A 20,633-nucleotide genomic window follows, 5' to 3' on the forward strand; every position below is an offset into this window, starting at 1 on the left:
TCCTTATGATGGCCTACAAGGCCCTCCATAATCGTCCCGGCCCTCCGTTTCCGCTGGCCCTCAGACCCTCCTCTCCTGCTCTCCTCCTCACATGTAGGGGTGGGGAGGTTTGGGGGGAGGAGAGGGGCAGCCATCTTGGCCTCCCTGCTGCTCCCAGCACACTCCAGGCATGCTTCCGCTCTGATCTCTGACCTGACTGTTCCTTGAACGTGGAATGCTCCTCTGCCAGGTTCCCCTAGGCTCGCTCCCTCCCCTCCCTCAGCTCTTCCCCCAAATGTCACCATCGCGATGAAGCCTACCTACCTTGACCATCTGTTAGTACTTCAACCTGCCTCCCTATAACCCCATCACCTAGATACCGCAACCTCCTCTCCTATTTTTCACAGCACTTTTCACCATCTGAGGGAACATATAATGAATGTTCTTACTTCTATTATTTATTATCTATTTTCCCCACCTCATTAGAATGCAAGCTTCACATTGGCAGGGGTGTTCAAGTGTTTGTTTATTGATGTATTCCTGGTACCTTGAACACTATCTGGTACAGAAGCACTGAATAAATATTTGTTGAATGAATTGACCAAAAGGAGGAAAAGTCAAAACTTCCATGACAATCGAGCTTTAAAACTAACGTAAAATCCAGCAGCAGGATTTTGAGGCAGTGTACATTCCAGAGGTTGACTTATCTAAGACCATCCACACGGACAGAACCTAGACAGCAAATTCACTGAGTTCCAGCAAGTGGAGATGCAGTGCTATGTTCCACTTGCTATTCTGGAACTTGTTCATACTCTAGTAACTCAATTTCTCCACTTTTGTTTTTAACTCCTGAGGGAGGATGAGGTCCACGCCATTACATTGACTTTCTCAGCCTTTCCTTGCTGTTAGTAATGAAGACTACCAAGCCAGTTCTCTACTCAGGTGTTCCCCTGCCGTTAGTCCAAATGAGACTTTTTATTCTTTATTTCCATTATATTTAAAACTTGAAATCTTGTGATTTTAAGATTTTCTTTTTAAGTAATCTCTACCCCCAACATGGGGCTCGAACCCACAGCCCCAAGATTAAAAGTCGAACACTCCACCAACTTGAGCCAGCCAGGTGCCCCTTGTGATAGATTTTTAAAGCAAATCAATTTCTACTTCCCCACCCCACCCCCCAAAAAAAATCCAGGCTGTATTTAAACTCCCATGACCCCTTCGTTTGCCCACCCCACTCCCCAGCAGGGGTTGGTCAGAACCTCTTAAGCACCATATTTTGAAGCTGAGCCCCTGCCTTCTGGGTCAAAGGCCACGTTGTTTACTGTATCCAGGGTAAAGATATCTCGGAAACCTCAGGGGCATGATTCTGTCACTACTGCTTCATCCACCAAAAACGAGAACAAAAAAGCAAAAAGAAAATAACTCCCTGCCTCTTTTCAGTTGCAGCCGAGATTCCTAACCACCCCAAAATAGCCGATGCTATTTCTTACCCTGTGGGCTTTCACATACTGCAGAGCGCAAGCCCCTCATGCCTGCCTTATCCTCTACTATCAACAGCCTGGTGGAAGAAGAAAGATCGTCCAAGCACATGAGCTAGCTAGCATCTGTCAAGCACTTTACAGTTTACAGAGTGCCTGTCATATTTAATCCACACACCAACCCAGTGAGCAAAGCATTATTAGCCTCAGTTTACAGAGGACACTGAGGCTTAGGGAGGCTAAAAGACTTGCCAGAGGTCATCCAGTTGGGGAGTCACAGAGCCCAAAAGAGAACCCAACTTCTCTAACGAGCCAGGCCTTGCTCTCACGATCACCCCTCCTGGCCTTCAGATCTAGATGTGGTTACTCATTAAACAACCACCTAGGAGCCTTCAAAGGAATCTCTCACTCGTCAAGGTCTTGTCCCTTGTTGTCTTTGACCCCTACTGTCTGTGGCTTTGCCTGAGCCCAAAGTACACACAGACAAGCACCCAAAGGAGGACTAAATGCAGGATAAAATGACACTCACTTTAAAGATATGTCTCAGCAAATGAGTTGCTGTGTAGTTGGCTGCAAGCCCAGACCCTTTCAGTGCAACATCCTAAATAATGCAGATCCGTTGGTCTATAATATAAAGTGCAAATGTAGCTCGTTTTTTAGACCAGTTTGAACATCAATAACAATAAACCAGAGATAACGTATTTTGTTTTCATAGAATTGGAACAAATTGAACTATCTGTGCAAAAGCACACTGGATCAAGGGGCAGAGGGGACAAGGTCTAATCTTTACAGCAAGCAGATTTTCCAGGGAAGGACTATGTCTGAGAAAGGGATAGGAGCCCTTAGTCCATGGGAGCTGGATGCAAACTCCTGACCAAGAGCGTGACAGATGAGCTGCTCCTGCCCCCGGGGCAAGCAACCTACACACTAGATGGCGGGGTGGGGGGGTTGCTCCTAAGTCGGACCAAGAATTAGCAATTTCTCTTTCATCACCCCCTTTCTCTTTCTTTCATTCTTAGGTCATCTTTACCTCTTACTCTGGCCGACCTAGCTCTTATTTCTTTCTTCAGAGCTGTTTTTCTTAGTTCAAGGTGTGTACCCATCTCCCTTGTGGTTCTAGTCATCCCTTTCTCCCGCAGCTTCCTTAGCAGTATGGATTGAGCAAGAGCTTTCAGAAACAAGACTCCAAGGCTCCCTTCTTATCCCGACCCTTCTCCACTTGCCTATTCCTTCCTCCTGGTTTCCTACCCCAGGTGTCTTCTTTTTTTTTTTTTTTAAAGATTTTATTTATTTATTTGAGAGAGAGAATGAAAGACAGAGCACGAGAGGGAAGGGGGTCAGAGGGAGAAGCAGACCCCCCGCTGAGCAGAGAGCCCGATGTGGGACTCAATCCAGGGACTCCAGGATCATGACCTGAGCCGAAGGCAGTCGCTTAACCAACTGAGCCACCCAGGCACCCACCCCAGGTGTCTTCTAAGGCTCTCAAGAACTCCATGAGTGTCCAAACTTCAGGAAAGGTAGAGAAGAAACACAGCCGACCTATACATAAATAACGCAGATCTTCAGAACCTTTTTGTTTTCGATTCTTTGTGAGAAAAGCAGTGTCTCATCTGAAACTAATGTAACACTATATGTCAACAAGCAGGAATTAAAATTAACACTTAAAAAAAAACTAAAAAAATAAGAATTTAAAAATTAAAACTTTAAAAAAAATTTTAAAAAGAAAAGTTGCTTCTCACTTTACCTAGACCATTTGGGACCTAACTCAGAGACAGCAGAATACCTTTCAGCAGGGAGAGATGCTTCTGGCATCTCTTCCATTGTTTTGAACCATTACTGCATACTATACTTTAAGAAAGTTAAATGATACCAGAAAGAAGTAGATGAATTTGCTCCAAGCCGAGGCTGCCAGGGCTCTGAGTAGAAGTCCCATCTGCTCTCCAGCTCAGCATGTTCTGCAAGACCTGCCACGACAGGCCTGTATGACAGAGATACCAATTGTTGAAGGGATGGGGTTTGATTCAGAGCTAATTTGTCCTCATTCTCAAAGAAAGGAATGAAAACCCTTCTCCCCCTATGCTCAGATAGTCCATTTCTAACCTCCAACATTCTTCTCCCTCTTCCTAGGACGGTAGTAGCCTGAAAACCTTTGTCTGGGTTGCTCTTAGAAACTCAGGAAGACAGGGGGCATCCCATAAACAGCAGCATCAGCAGTTTTGACCCTAAAATCAGGCTCCCCTCCCCATGAGTCTGTGCACGGAGGCATTCTAAGCAGTTTATTTGCTAATTCAATTTTCTTAACCTATCTCAAAGATGGAGATCAATGTGAGTCCAATCCCTGTTTAAATGGTGGCATATGCAAAGATGATATTAATTCCTATGAATGTTGGTGTCAAGCTGGATTTGAAGGAAAGAACTGTGAATTAGGTAAGTAACTATTTTTTGATTACTCGTGGTTCCACACTTCCCTGTGGAACCAGATGAAACTAGAAAATGCAATATTTATGTATCATAATTTTCTCTTAAAAACATATTCTTATCGTGGTAAAGAACACTTAACAGGAGATCTATTCTCTTTTTTTTGAGATTTTATTTTATTTACTTGAGAGAGAGAGAGGGAGAGCACAAGCAAGGGGAGGGGCAAAGGGAGAGGGAGAAGCAGGCTCCCTGCTAAGCAGAGAGCCCGATGCGGGACTCGATCCCAGGATGCTGAGATCATGACCTGAGCAGAAGGCAGACGCTTCACTGACTGAGCCACCCAGCTGTCCCAGGAGACCTATAGTCTTAACAAATTTTGAAGTGTACAATACAGTACTGTTCACTCTAGGCACTGTGTTGTTCAGCACATCTCTAGAACTCCTTCATCTTGCATAACTGAAACTTTATACCCGCTGAACAGCAGCTCCCCCATTTCCCCTTCCCTCGGCCCCTGGCAAACACAACTGTATTCTCTGTTTCTATGCGTCTGCCTGTTTTAGACACCTCAAATAAGTAGAATCATGCAGTATTTGTCCTTCTGTGATTGGCTCATTTCATTTAGCGTAATGTACTCCAGGTTCATCTGTGTTGTTGCATAAGACAGGATTTCCTTTTTTAAAAAGGCTGATACTATTCCATTGTGTAAAGCATATACTTTCAAAGCTTATAAACATTCATTGGGTCTGTAGTCCTAGTTTCTTGGATGAGTTCAAGAAACTACAGTAAGAGCAATAATAATATTTGGTAGCTAATATTAAGTGGTAATGATGCTCCCCTCACTTATTAATCCTCAATACAACCATATGCCCTCAGTACCATTATTATCCCCATTCTGTGCAGATGAGGAAACTATAGCTCAGACAGCTCAAAATCACAGAGGCAGTAAGTGGTTGAGCTAGAACTTGAACTTCACTTTGTCTGACCAAAACCCACCCTTCTCCTATCCACAAAATGCAAAGAAAATCAAACCCATAAAATTGAACTCGTGACTAAATTGTTATCAACATAGGCAGTGGAAGTCAATGAAATATAGAACTGAGATATGGCGAGGCCAATTCTCCATAAAATAGCCACTTCTCTGTACATACTAACCACTTCACATGTTACATTTGTTGACAAAAATCGGAGCTCACTCCTGAATTTGACTATATGGATCACATTGAAAGAGTTGCAAAGCAAATCTAGGAGCACTGTGCATCTTTTCTCCTTATAGCCTAGAATATTCCCCCCACCCCCGGGATTTTGGCAACTGGAACAGTAAATCCCCAAGTCCTTCTCCTACTTGCTTATTATCTCTGGATGCAAGATCACTGGTATTATGGTTGTGAAAGGCACACCATGCTAATGACAAAGTCTCTCTCTCCTCTGAAACTTCAGAAGAATGGAGATGCAATCCTAGGGAAAGAATTCAACAGCACAGTCTACCTGACTAAGGGCAAAGAGTAGAAAATTGGCAGGACTCTATTAAGACTTTCTCGCAATCCACCTGACACACAGATGAAAAAGACATAAAACAAAATGAAACTCAGCAGCTGCAGTTGTCCTACAGAGAAAGGGAAAAAAAAGTCACCTCTAATGTTGTTCAGAAATCTTTTCGGTACTAAAGAGAACTCCACGGATCATCTTCCTTTGAGAGCTAAAAAGATTTAAAAAAAGAATAGAAGATAACAAAAGGAAAAGGTGGCAGGGCAAAAACATTTAAAAAGAAAGAAAAGAATGGATGCAGGCAGAGGATCTGATACCCCTGGCTCGGGGTACGTCCCATCCCCTCAAATTTCCCAGCATGGGGGCAAACCAATGCCTGGGTTACCTTTCCTGTGGTTGTGGTAACTTGCTCGAGATCTCTGCAGTGTTACTTTCATCTGAAAGTTTCTAATTTCAAATTCAGATTTCCATAGACAAACCTGATCCTGCTATTATGGAAACCTACGGAAATCTGTGGAGTAGTTACTCATCAGCAGCTTAAATAATGTAGCCATTGGAGCTGAGGGAATGAATAACTCAATTAGTCTCAGTTCAAAATGAAGAGCACATTGTAGTAGAGTATAATTGAAAATAGTGTTTAGCGAGGCGCCTGGCGGGCTCAGTCGGTAGAGCACACGACTCTTGATCTCGGGCTTGTGAGTTCAAGCCCCACATTGGGTGCAGAGCTTACTTTAAAATAAATAAATAAATAAAATAAAATTAGGAGCAATTTTTAAAAAATAATGTTTAGCATTAAATATTCCTAAATGTCTTTAGTTTAAAATGAAGACACTTTAATGGAGGAGAATTACCCCGAGGAATGTAAATATAAGCACAGAACTTCTGTAACAGGGTTTGCTACCCACGTGAGGCTGTGGGCCACACAGCAGAAATATTGTCTATACCCGCCACCTCCTCAGGCCTCAGGTCCCGCACACGTTGGTTTGGGAAGGGCTCTGCAGTTGCAACTTCGTCTGCTACCATATCTGGCCTCTAGGGAGCGTTGATCTCCCCCGATCTACCTGATCAAGGTCAAGAAAAATCCTCTTGGTGCAGTTAGTCCAGAGACAAAGTGGGAATTCTCCCAAAAATCTTTTTTATCGCAGACACTAGAGGAAAACAGAAGCATATACAAACTCCCATTTAAGCTGTTGGTTCAAACCGATCTACGGACTGACTTCAAAGGCTGCTGGCAGCACGGTTTACAAAGCACTGGAGCCCCAAATTTCTTGCCTCACCCTTGTCTTGGAAAAAAAAGTGTGTGTGGGGGGGAGATTTCCATTGTTAAGATCTTGTTATTTGCCTTTTCCCTTGTTCATCAGGCTCCTCTCTGGGAGAAAGAGGTACAAACATTCAGGGCGTGCTTTCTAGTTAAAAGAGTAACAATGAATTGGCTACTGTGTCCCCGTGGTTAGAATAATGACCACTGTAGGTCCCCATTTACACATCACGTCTGAGGCCTTTCCAGATAGACCAAAGTCTGTAAGAACTTGGGTCATTCCCCTTTGAAGAGTACAAAAGGCATCTACCCACAGTAAGATAGGAGGGAGAGAGAAAAATCACAAGCACATAAACACTTTTTACACTTTGCTGACACACTGTAGACACCACACTCTTATTTACTGAGTATTTCTGTGGAACGGAGAAAGAAAATATCTCGAGTGTAGCTGAATACCAGTATATTCTATGGTAAGCTTGTTAAATAGAACATCTTTTGTCTGAGCTTTAGTTTTCACATCACAGAATATATGAGGGAAAATGAAGGCAGAGTAAAATAAAGCAGAACAGGATAACTTTGGTAGTAGGCAGGGGCAGAATTAGAAAGAGGTGTTTGGGCTAATATGAAGGGGAAAAAGAACAGATGCTTTGAGAGGCTCAACAGATATTCTAGGCACAGAGACCAGCCTCAGGACCAGGGAGAACCCATACCCAACACAGTGCTGGACATCTAAATGCTCAATAAAGCACTGATGAATGAGTCCCATAGTGACTGTTCCTTAGATCCTGGACTAGAGACCTCCCCACTGGAACTCCTTGGGCTACTATTCTATTTCCAGAATCTTGAGTCCTTTCTCTGAGAGCAAAAGACTGCTGATTGGACAGCAATATTTCCCACTGCACACACAACACAAGCCATGAAGAAAGATGGCACATGAGGAAAATGGCGGACAGGTCTAGTAACTTAAGCCAAGGACACAGAATCAGAATTGGGAAAACCACCCTGAGTGTATTCATTCCCATCATACATGCCCTGAACCACACTAGGCTGCACCTACCACCTACCTCTGTGAACTGACCACAATCTCATATTGACTGAACACTTTCTACAGGTGGTATTTGAGTTGGCTGAACACTTTAGTATTGCTTTGTAACAACAAAATGATAGCCAAAAACATGAAAAGAGCCAGGGATGTAATCACCATGAGTAAGGAGAAAGGTCTTTTAAAAATAAATATGAAGGACCAAGTGCCATCTTTTTGGCTCACGCACTTAGATTATTGGCAGCACAGATTAAAGCTCAGGTGGGTTCCTTTACCCATGCGGTAACAGTTGATTTGCTTCCCCTTAATTCCTGAAGTGGCAGTAAGGAACATGAGCAAATGATTACATTAACCTATGCGAGCCTATGTAAAATAGAATTTGAAAAGTGAGATCCGACACTCAACAATCCATAATATACTCCAAACCCATACAGTCACTCTGTTAGCCTGGATTCCCCAAGTCTGTGACTCGAGCTTATTTATTAGGGTGTGCAATCCTAGGGAGCAAGAGTAAGGGACAGGGGCGTGAGGCAGTGAGGAAAGGAGAACAGATCCTAGAAAGAGTCATCTCTCCTCATCTGCAACTGATCACTGGATCTCCTGGGACTATTTTCCATGGAGCCAGAGGAACTGACTTCAGGACAGTCCATCTGGGAGGGGAGAAGTGATGAAAGAATTTGTCCATCAGCATCTGTCTCCCAGTAGTCAGAAGTTTAGCCGAGGGGCCCTTAACTCCCCCACATCTCCAGGTTGTACTCGCTGGGGGGGGGGGGCACACAGGTGATGCAGGATCCCATGCCTCAGCGTCAACAGGGAAGTGCCAGGGTAAGAAGGGAGAGGCACATGGTGTGAATGCGAGCCAAGGCAATTCAAGGCTGCACCTGTATGAGGTCAGAAGTCGCTGCAGAGCAGCGGATGGCGACAGCACTGGCAAAGATAGCCATGGGGCTGAGAGGAACTAAGGTGGCACATAGCAGATGTCTAATAGAGTCACTCTTTTTCAAACTTTCCGTGTTCTTACTACACCAACAAGTAAGCGTTTCTCTTGAAAGTGGTACTGTTGTTGAACAGCTAGGTAAGGGAGAAGGCATCTCCTAGAGACAGCAGGTCTCAGCTAGCCAGCCCTGAACCATGCTACTTCCTGTTATTGAGACTGCATAGGAGAAACAAAGGGAAAACACGGTAATTAAAAAATACAAAATAAGATGGCACGAATAAACCAAATAGATCAGAAGTCAGAGGGTTTTTTTTAATTTTATTTTATTATGTTATGTTAATCACCATACATCATTAGTTTTTGATGTAGTGTTCCACGATTCATTGTTTGCGTATAACACCCAGTGCTCCATGCAGTACGTGCCCTCCTTAATACCATCACTGGACTAACCCATCCCCCCACCCCCCTCCCCTCTAAAACCCTCAGTTTGCTTCTCAGAGTCCATAGTCTCTCATGGTTTGTCTCCCCTTCCGATTTCCACCCCCTTCATTTTTCCCTTCCTTCTCCTAATGTCCTCCATGCTGTTCCTTATATTCCACAAATAAGTGAAACCATATGATAATTGATTTTCTCTGCTTGACTTATTTCACTTAGCATCATCTCCTCCAGTCCCATCCATGTCGCTGGGAAAGTTGGGTATTCATCCTTTCTGATGGCTGAGTAATATTCCATTGTATATATGAACCACATCTTCTTTATCCATTCATCTGTTGAAGGGCATCTCGGCTCTTTCCACAGTTTGGCTATTGTGGACATTGCTGCTATGAACATTGGGGTGCATATGGCTCTTCTTTTCACTACATCTGTGTCTTTGGGGTAAATACCCAGTAGTGCAATTTCTGGGTCATATGGTAGCTTTATTTTTAATTTTCTGAGGCACCTCCACTGTTTCCCAAAGTGGCTGTACCAACTTGCATTCCCACCAACAGTGTAAGAGAGTTCCCCTTTCTCCACAACCTCTCCAACATTTGTTGTTTCTTGCCTTGTCAATTTTTGCCATTCTAACAGAAGTCAGAGTTAATGTGAATTGGGGTTAATGGCAATTTTCAGTCTGGAGTTAAAAATCTAATTGTATGCTGTTGACAAAAAAAGATACCTAGAATAAAATTACACCAGGAGGCTAAACTAAATGGATGTAAAAATATTTCCAGGTAAATGCTAACAAAAAGAAACTGGTGAAGCAATCTTAATATCAGGCAAAATAGAATCCAAGACAGAAAGGATTAAAAGAGACAACACCACCTCATATTAATAAGGGAGACTGCATAGGAAAGTAAAGAAAATGTGGGTCACTAGAATGGTCATAAGTGCCCACACATAATATCTTTGGCATCTAGCCACCTTAAAGGACCTGATTTCATTCTCTTGTGCTGATATATACCCACCTCAGCCAGCTTCAAGTGTGCTTAGATAAATTGGATTATATTAAAGCTATGAACTTCAGTGGGGCACCCGGGTGGCTCAGGTGGTTAACTCTTGATTTCAGCTCAGGTCATGATCTCGGGGTCCTGCATCAGGCTCCAAACTCAGTAGGAAGTCTGTCTGAGATTCTTTCTCTCCTTCTGCGCCCCCCACTCTCTAAAATAAATAAACAAATCTTAAAAAAAAAAAACTATGGGGGTGCCTGGGTGGCTCAGATCGTTAAGTGTCTGCCTTCAGCTCAGGTCATGATCTCAGGTCCCTGAGATCAAGCCCCATATCAGGCTCCCTGTGGAGCCTGCTTCTCCTTCTCCCTCTGCCGCTCCCCTGCTTGTGCTCTCTCTCTCAAATAAATAAACAAAAATCTTTAAAAATAAATAAATAAAACATTAAAAAAAACCTATGAACTTCTATTCAACAAAATACACTATTTTAGGACAAAAAAGCAAGTCTTAGTGGGAGAAGAAACCAGCAATACGTATGTCCAAGAACTGGAACCCTCACACACCGATGCTGGGAATTTAAATTTGTACAATTATGTCAGAAAACTACTTGGCAGTATCTACTAAACCTGAACATATGATCCAACAATTGCACTCATAAGTATATACCCAGGATTCATGCATATATTACCAAAAGATATGTATTAGGAATGTTCATTACAGTATTACACCTAAGAGCCCCAAACTGGAAAGTCAACTCAAATATTCATCAGCAGTAAAATGAATAAAACAGTAATATTTACACAACGGAATACTACTTAGCATGCAAATGAACCACTGCTGTACAAATAACATGGATGAATCTCACAAAGTGTTACATGAAAGACACAGAGGAGTGCATATTGTGAGCTTCTATTTACATAAAGTTCATTAACAGGCAAAATTCCCTCTTAGAATCTGGTAGTGGATGGCAACTTTGGAAAGGAGGACCGGTGTAGTGGTGGAAGGGGGCATGGGGAGAGCCTCTGGGATGTGGATAATGGCCCATGCATTGATCGGTTTAGTGTTTAAACAGGTGCACACACTTTGTGAAAATTCACCCTGAAGTTTTGAGGGACTTCTCTGAATATATATTATCCTTTAATAAACAACTTCTTAAAATTGCAGTCCAAGATTTAGTGAAAGTAGAATACCCAAACCTTCAGTTTATGCCAAATCAAATATATTGCTGCCATTTTTATGCCTTATTAAGAATTTTATCTTTCCTTCCACTCTTAGCCCGAGGCTCCCAAGCTTCTCTCCATGAATGCCCCCTGCTTATATTTGACCTATCCATGAGTCAGTGGTTTCATGTACTCTTGAGAAACGCATGCGAAATGATGCTATTGCTGTTGATTTTGCTCTCTTTCAGATGTAACATGCAACATTAAGAATGGCAGATGCAAGCAGTTTTGTAAATTGGGCGCTGGTAACAAGGTGGTTTGCTCTTGTACCACAGGGTACCAACTTGCGGAAGACCAAAGGTCCTGTGAACCAACAGGTCAAAATCTAAATAAGTTGCTTTTTTTTTTTTAACCTGGGGAGATCCATCCTCCAAATCTCTATTTGAACCTTCAGGGCATTTTAACTAGCCTACCTACTTTTATAATCCCTATTTGTTTCTACTTCCTTTTGAGATCATAGAAAAGATTAGTAGCTTGAATTGGACAACTTTCCAAATGGCATCGTCATTTTAAATAGAAATTCTGCAACTGTCCTCAGTCTGCATTCTTTTCCATGTCCATTTTTTTCTGACTTTTCGATCATGAAGCAATCAATTTGTGTGATTTCTGTATATTTGTAATTTATCGAGAAAATTTCTGTAGTAATCGCAGGCCATACAAGATACATAACTGATTGGCTGTTAGGCTTCTAGTACATGGAATGGTGAATGTTAAGCCTGATTCTGTCAGGGTGTGGCTGGCTTACTCTGAGAAGGTTATTTCCTATCCTTGGGTCTCAGGCTGAGTTTACACGCTTGGCATCCAAAGAGTTCCAACGACCATCTCTTTCAAGTTGTGCCAGGCTGACCAACACAGTCATTCTGTACAGCTGTGGACAAAACAATGTTTCCCAGTCATGTCAACCAGGCCACATTGTTGACAGTGCATTCAGAACATCTCCACTCCACACTCATATTGCTCTTCTCTGAAATGAAAGCCATAGAAACTTTGATAAAAAAAATAAATAAATAAAGGAGGCTCCACAGGATCAATGATATTTGATAAATGAGGGGCCTTTTTGAAGCAAACTAGGTATCATTTCTTTTGCATTTTCAAAGCCTGGTATTAAATTGATACATTAAATAATGCACCATTCCTCTGTTAACAGGGTTTGATACCTATCTCACCAAAGCACCCGGCAGAGGAAATGAAAGAAAGGGCTAGACACCAAGAGTATATATACTGTTGCAACTAAAATGAAGAGTCTCTAATGCTTCAGGGACCTACCCACCCATCCTTCTGCCCAGTTCTTTACATGCAACGCTTCACAGCTAGCCCAGCTCCGGAGAAGAAGATCTATATGTTTGAACCTTCAGAATCTAACTTCCAGCATAGAAAGATGGCATAGTAGCTAAACCCTTATAAGCCCTTCTATGTTAGAAAAAAAAAAAAAAAAAAGAATTGAGAACCACCTTGAGCCATTAAGTGTTAGATTTGAATATAGCCTTATCCTTAGCAGAGTAAGTAGGCCAAACCTAAAATAAGCTCTCCTGCCTTTCAATAGTAATGGTCCCTTTTCTCTAGCCATTGTTGATGATGTATATTTATACATAAGTATTTTGAACTAATTTCCTGTTTTCCCAACCACATGCTGTCTTCATGATACTTTGCTGCAGCTGGTTGCTATAGAAATGTCTGTTAGAAGGAATGTGGTTAGAAGGAAAGTGAGAAATGAAAACGAAACGTGAGGTGACTTTGCTTGACTACAAATTTCCATTCTGGTTGTCCCCAGTGTATCAGGAGATGATTTCTTGTCTTTAGGAAATAAACTGACCCAAGGTAAAAAGGTGGCCAGTTCCCAGGCGGATGTGGCTATGATAATCATATTAGTAATTTCTTTGGTTAAAGGGTTGTTTTGTTTTTTTTTTTAAGTTGAAGTCATCTCTACACCCAACGTGAGGCTCAAGCTCATGACCCCAACATCAAGAGTCACGTGCTCTTCCAACTGAGCCAGCCAGGTGCCCCAGTAATTTACTTGGTTAATACTTAACCAAATTAAATAATTAAATCATAATTTCTTCCCAGCATACCCCTAAATCCACCTTGGTGTCTAGAAGGCATTCTAGTCTACTAAAGAAAGCCTGGTTCACAATAAGCAGCCAAAGTCCCATTTGCCTAATTCTAAAGTTAAAGTTACAGGGGCACCAGTCATCAGAATCCCATTTAGGGACAGTACTTAGGAGTAAGACTTTTTAGTAAAAAAAAAAAAGTCATTAGACTTTATAAAACTCTTACAAAATTTGATTCTGGAACACCTATTCCATCTCCGTAAAGATGATGGATTCCTGAGCCAAATGTTCTTTTCATGAAGTGTTTGAAAACTTTCCATGAAAATAATGCAATTAACCTTTTAGTTTGAGACTATATTCATTGATTAGATTTTTAAAATATTGATGGGCCTGCTTCTCAGAAGTGACAAGGACAGGCCTCATCCTCGATTTCTGTAATACACGCTCTGCTTGCCAATGAGAAATATCAGAATACTAAATTTTTTTCCCATGTTTCTAGTGCCATTTCCATGTGGAAGAGTTTCTGTCCCACACGTTTCTACGACACGCACCCGTGCTGAAACTTTTTTTTCCAATATGGACTATGAAAATTCCACTGAAGCGGAAAAAAATTTCGAGAACCTCACCCAACCTCTCAACGACCTTACTCGAATTGTTGGTGGAAAAGATGCCAAACCAGGTCAATTCCCTTGGCAGGTACTCTATATTAATGGTGTGTCAAAACTGGAGCCCAGAGGGCAAGGGACAGGCCAGGCAGGGGCTGAGGCGAGGGCACTAGACAGGCCTATTGCAGTGGGGCAAGTGTTCAGGCAAGTTTCAACACTAAGCAATATGAAGAAGCCCTCAGTAGTGGGGAGCTGGTGAGAGAGAAGTCCAGGGACAGCTACCATACAAGGTCAAGAAGAGTTTGACACCAAGGAAAGCATAGCAGGGTTCCAGACATGAAACTGGGAGGTCTGGAAGCGAGGTCACAGGTACTGGGGTTCAGGGTACTACTTCAGCTCATGGGAGAACGGGTGAAAGAAAGTCTAGGTCCAGAGAAACTGGATTATTTTGAAGGGATTTATTTATTTATTTATTTGAGAGTGATCACGAGCAGGGGGGAAGGGTAGAGGGAGAAGCAGACTCCCCACTGAGCAGGGAGCCCGATGCAGGACCCTGGGATCATGACCTGAGCCGAAGGCAGACGCTTCACCGACTGAGCCACCCAGGCGCCCTTGGTACCTAGACCCACATTTCTCCAGATGTGATCTTCAGACAACCCACATGAGAATCACCTGTGCACATTTCTGAGGCAACTACCGAGAGCTAGATTTGTAGCAAAACTTGTCATTGACCCTACAGCTAAAGTCTGAGTGATTCCATCTGCGAGAAGTGGGCCCCAGAGGCCAGGAGCCAGGCTGGTCCTTATATAAAGTGGAGCTGTCCAGGAACATAACTACTAACCACATGTAGCTATTTAAATCTAAATAACTGCCATTAAGTACAATTAAAAACTCATCTCAAGCACACCGGCCACATTTCAAGTGCACGATAGCCACACAGGGCTGGTGGTCATGGTACTGAACAGCACAGGTACAGAACACAGCCACCATTGCAGAAAATTCTATTGGACAGTGCTTAGAACAGTTTAGTCTAACTCAAAACTCCCTAGTCGCCACAGTCATATGATTTTGTGGCTATTTCAAAATACTTCAAAATATTTTCTCTACTGAGGTCTGAATTTTTGCCATCAGGGACCAGTAACTTCAAAGACTTTTCAATCATCAAACCAGTAACAATTTAAGCCAGGATCAGGTAAATGTCCCAGGTGTAACACCACTGGAATTCTCTGAAACTATGTATCTATTCAGGATTCTTCAGAATGCCTGACATTTTCCAATATAATGGGTGTTAAGATATTGAACATTTGCCTGGGAGGTAGGGATTGGCACATTGTAGAGAATGGTACTGAAGGGGAGCAGGCCTTCCCAACAAAGACTATATTTTCTGTTCTTTTACCTTGGCTTTGCCTTTTTTTTTAATGATTTTATTTATTTGAGACAGAGAGCACAAGTCAGGGGGCAGGGCAGAAGGAGAGGGAGAAGCAGACTCCCCATTGAGCAGGGAGCCCGATATGGGGTTCGATCCCAGGACCCTGGCATCTCGACCCAAGCCAAAGGCAGACGCTTAACGGACTGAGCCCCACCTTGGCTTTGCTTTTAAGAATATTTGTTGGACTTGATCTTACAGCCACTAAAATACACTGTGTGTTCCCTGATACCCCCTCTATCCCCTATTTAGGCATCCTACCAGCACTGCTTCCCTCATTCACCATGACCTCTTCCTTCACTCGTCCACATCTCTATTCTCCTTCATGACTCTTCATAAGAACGATCTCCACTGATCTTTCCTTGAACAATCGCAACTGGATCCAGCCACTCTAATTATGCTTTCATTCTATTTAACATCCATGTATCTAATTCTATCTAATTTTACTATTTGTGTTCTTAGGCATTCTCATTCATTATGTATCCAACTTCCATGGATAGGTGGTTGGAACAAAAGATCCTACTTTATAATAATTATCTTCCTTGGGGTTGTGGGACATAAAGCAGTCCCTAGAGTGGAGGATCCATAAACCCAGGGGTGTTTTATTAGCTAAAAGATGACTTTTCTTTAAAAAAAACAAAAACACTCCAGCATTAAAAAAATATCCCAAGATGCACACATTGTGGGCTCAGCATTGTTCCCTTGTCAACCCAGAAATGAAATTGGTAAACACACTTAAATAAGAGCTAATGGGGGGTATAAAGTCCCAATTTAGTCACATAATCTCTCCACTCTCCACCCACCCCCTTTAAGCCAGATGCTCGCCAAAGTTTTAACAATGCAAGTCTTTCCTAATAGAAATTTTAGTAACTCTAGCAAGCTATTTTTTTTCTTTTAAATAGAAGAAACTATTAGATGATGGTTGCAGTTGTCTGCTAAGGAAGAAGATATAAATGATACACATCATTTCAAATCTTTTGATGTCATCTTCATTGCACACTTACATAGTATACTTGTTGACTCTTTCCCATCAAGCCTAGCTAAGATCATTTGGAATGTTCAAGACCACTCAAGCACATGTTCACTCCCATTTCGTCCATATGAAGTAGGATTACTGACTGTAGAGGCACAAAGCCCTAAGTTTTAGTCTTTTTCAAGGGTGAAGAGCTGAGCTCCTTTCTAGAGTACTTGAGAAAGACCCTGTCATACTTCTGCACTGTTTCCTTCTCACCCAAGAGAGGTCTCTCCACACCCACCTCCAGCCACTTTCTCACAAAAGGTTACTGGTTTTCAAAACTAAGAGATAAACTGAGTGTACAAAAGTCACTTGCAAAGACCAAACAGGAAATGAAACAAACCAGAGTCTCTCATCTGTGGATGAGCCAGCTCCACATCCCCGCTAATCTGCAAGGTGGAAATACTTGGTTTGATTGCAGGCAAGACTGCAATACACCTGCTGCAGCCAAGGCATCAAGAGAAAGCAAGCAACAGCTGGGGCTTCCATGGCCAAAACAGTGCATCTATGGCTCGGAAATATGAAGCAGTTTAGTAATACCACCCAGAAAGGATTCCCAATTCCCATGCTTCCTAAAAGGATGGGGGCGGGGGATGAAGCGACCACTTGGGTGAACAAATCGCACAAAAAGAACGTAGGGAGGTCACTTTCATCTGGAGTAATGAATGGCATCAAGCTGGAAAGGTTTAGCGGGCTAAGGAAAAGGGCTAAGTTAGCTGTTTGCAAGAGCTAAGGGGCCACAGAGGAAGGGAGAAGGCGACTTTTTCTTTTAGGGTTTATTCGTGAAAGTTAGAGGCAGGCAAGCAGATTCTGGCCCCGGTTAAGAAAGCCCTCTCCAACCACAGTGTCGGTGAGGTGGGCTGGGCAGCTTTGGGAGGCAACTTTGGTTGAACCCATGTTTGTTGAACTGTTAACGCGAAGAGCTGGGGACAGCACCGGCCTGATAAACCCGTGGAGAGAGCGTCGAGGCCCTTGGTTCATCTGGTGGGAGAGTAGAGCAGGCTAGGGGACCTCTGCCACCCCATCCAGGTTGAGAACCTAAGAAGTGAGGTTCACCTTGCCCCTAGCTCAAACGTGGCCATGTTCAGTCCTTACCTTATTCGAGGGCTTTCCCTTCAGCTTCCGGGCTGGAGGCGAAGCCGCACTGGGCCTACCCCCTGCCACGGGGCTGTTCCCATAACCCCCTCAGGTTCCAGCCTTGGGGCCAGCCCCACCCCCAACACCTAAGGCCAAAGGCGCTGGCGGACTTGCCTGACCTCTAACCTCCCTGCGGTGGAGGGGAGGCGGGGCGGGGCGGGCGTGAGGCCAAGTTCCTTCATTTTCCCTCCAGATGGCGGCGGAGGGCTCAGAGCCTCTGGAGAGCTCAGGGAGAGGGGGCAGGGACTCTGCAGGGATACTCCAGGAGCCAGGAGAGGAAGCTGGAGGGTGAAGTGCACTACACAGGAACAGAAAGGACAGTTCCTAGAGTCACTATTATCCTTAGAGTGGGAAACAAAAACAAGACTCAAATTTCATACAGGTACATAGGGAAGCCATGAAAACCTTTGAATATTAGAGAAAAAACGGAAATCAAAACACCTTCATCAACAGCTTAAAAGAGAAATTTGAGAAAACAACCCCATGTTTTGGCTTTCTAAAGCTTTAATTTGGTTTTGGTCCCTTGCCCTTAACCTTGTCAGCCAATAATTCTGGGCATGCACAAACTTGCCCCAAGAGCTCCTCCCACCTCTTCTGTTTTGGGTTTGGAGCTGTCTGGCCTTGAATGTGAAGTACCTGGTCTTTCTATTTTCTGTTTCATCATGGGCCTCAGCTCTGTATTAGCCATAGTTATTCTACATTTAATAATTTGGAGATCATTCTACCAGATTGAAAAAATGGAATACAATGGAAGCCAAGTGGTTAAGCTTTCCTTAACCTTTATATTAATTTGTATCGTATACAACTGACAATATTCAAATGTTTTAACCAGCAAAATGTGTTGAGAAGCAGTCTGTGTATTCCTTATTCTGTTCTTGGCCTAAAAAAATCTTTAAAACATCTCAGCACTTTCCCCAGTCTCAGCTTTCCTCAGCTTTGGCCTGAAACTATCCTTAAAGATACCTGAGCTCTTGACCTGCACAGCTACTCACACGCCCAATCCTTTCCATCAGGTTAAGACACATCCCTATGGCAGATAGCATAGAGTTACCATATGTATGAATCAGAACTTTTTCTTTCTTTTTATTGGAAAAGGGGAGGATTGGGAGAAAGATTTTATATGATGGGCCTAAGACTATAGACACGTCTTTACCTGGAAAAATTTAACCCTCAAATGATAAAGTTTCAATTAAGAGAAATAAAAACATGACTAATCTCCCCTGGCCCCACAAAACTATTTTGGACAGAACATTTAGATTATTATTCTCTAAGATGGATTGGTGAAAACTATTTCTTTTTTTTTTTTTAAGATTTTATTTATTTATTTGAGAGAGACAGTGAGAGAGGGAACACAAGCAGGGAGAGTGGGAGAGGAGAAGCAGGCTTCCCGCGGAGCAGGGAGCCCGATGCAGGGCTCGATCCCAGGACCCTGAGATCATGACCTGAGCCGAAGGCAGACGCTTAACGACTGAGCTACCCAGGCACCCCGGTGAAAGCTATTTCAATGACGAGTTTAGTTAACCATTAAAAACTGAAAATGAAAAAGAGAATGAGCATCCCCTCTGTGCCCAGAAAAATGAAGTCAGGCCAATGGCTGGGCGAATCACACCTGTGGGCATAACGAGCTGTCCATCCTGCAGAAATGGTTGTGCTTTTGATATGAGAGAATGAGTGTGCAAACCGGAAAAAAATGTAATTGGAAAGCTGGAGGTGGCTACATAGAGAGAGAGAGGAAGAGTTTACTGAAAATCACAGGGAAAGGCCAGATTCAAGTTAAAGGTCAGGAAGAGAATAACAGGGCGACAGCTATTACTCGGGGCCAGCATTATCAATGAAGAGCATCAGAAGAGATAAGTGAGTGTGTATTTTCTAGATGGATGTGGTGTGTTTGGTGTGCATCTGTGTATGTGTCTGAAAGAGAGAAAACAGGCTCCTATTAGGATAGGACAAACATGAAAAGGATTGACAGTTCAGAACTTGGATGCCTTGCTCAGAACATATGCTTTCCCATTTTTCCCTTCATTTTCCAAAGTGATGTCTTACAAGAACTTGTCCTTGGCCAAGCAGACAGCTCATCTCCAAATAGCTCATATTTAGATAGCTGTGATCCTGTGGTAGCCAAGCAAACATTCCTAAATCTAGTCATTTGTAATATCTTTAAATGCAAATATATTTTAGGGCGTTTTATTGGCAAAGATGTTTGCTAAAATTTCTAATACCAATCAGGGACTGGCAAAAAAAAAAAAAAATGCTCTTCGGGCTCAAAAAAACACAATCATATTTCTCAGCCATCCACCAGAAAGGAATAGAAGCTCCAGGCAGCAAGTCTTTGGCAGGAGTCAGACTAGCTACATCATAGTCTTTGTGCCCAGGGGCTGTGGATATCATTCAGCCTGGCCTAACCAACCCATTAAGCTGAGAGATGCCTAGTCACCTCTAATACAGAGGAAAAGCACCATTCTGTTATTGCTTGTGAATTCATAACTCTAATTACTGGAACGGATGTATTCAGATGTGACCATGAAGCCCCGTGTAGGACAGTGTTACCCAAACCTGCCTAGTGATACAAATCACCTGGGGTCAGGGCCAGCTTCATGAGCTTGTAACCAGTGGACCTGCATGAGGCCTTGCTTTTGGAAGGGTCCCAAATTTGGAGTTTAATGCTTTGTGTTTTGCAACTCGAGTCTGATGAGACAGGGAAGCAGCCGTGCGCTGGGAGCCTAGAACCTCTCACCACCTCCCTGGGATGGATTCTTCACCTCCCACTCCCTTGTCCCCTGGTTCGTTGGCCAGGTCTGCATCTTCCTCCCCATACATGCCCAACGACCACTGCCACCCTCAGCCCATGGCATGCTAGCGTACTCCCCTCCACTTCTCCAACAGCCATCTGCGTCCCCCTCCTCCTGCACCAGCACAGGGAGGGTTGAGGCTGGGTATACACACTCTATGCCATTTGGGGAGGGGGCACGGCCACATAGCATCTCAGGTCCAGAAGTGTGTCACAGCTCATTTGGAGGGTGGATGGTGGGGGCAAGCCTCTTGCCCACCTCCATTGCAGGAGCTGAGCACGTCCCGGCATGGAAGTTGTAACCGCTTGAGAATCACGCCTCCACTGTTGGTTGCTGCAGTGGGCCAGTGAGAAGGGCCGATTGACTTACCTT

At 43.3% G+C, this 20,633-nt stretch overlaps 1 protein-coding gene across 2 annotated transcripts in view; it reads left to right on the forward strand.

The window, feature by feature from the left end:
* Positions 1-20,633, forward strand: part of F9 (coagulation factor IX) — a 31,370-nt gene that overhangs the window by 6,159 nt on the left and 4,578 nt on the right. The window contains exons 4-6 of one of the 2 annotated variants that reach the window (XM_045870035.2): positions 3,771-3,884; positions 11,430-11,558; positions 13,789-13,985. In XM_045870035.2, the coding sequence (XP_045725991.1) occupies positions 3,771-3,884; positions 11,430-11,558; positions 13,789-13,985 (440 nt within the window). The remainder of the gene's footprint in view (positions 1-3,770; positions 3,885-11,429; positions 11,559-13,788; positions 13,986-20,633) is intronic. The other variant, XM_045870106.2, reaches the window with a different exon arrangement.

Source organism: Mirounga angustirostris, unplaced genomic scaffold (assembly GCF_029215605.1).
Source record: "Mirounga angustirostris isolate CCGP_5_RB_7025 unplaced genomic scaffold, mMirAng1.0.hap1 SCAF_11, whole genome shotgun sequence".
Taxonomy (NCBI): domain Eukaryota; kingdom Metazoa; phylum Chordata; class Mammalia; order Carnivora; family Phocidae; genus Mirounga; species Mirounga angustirostris.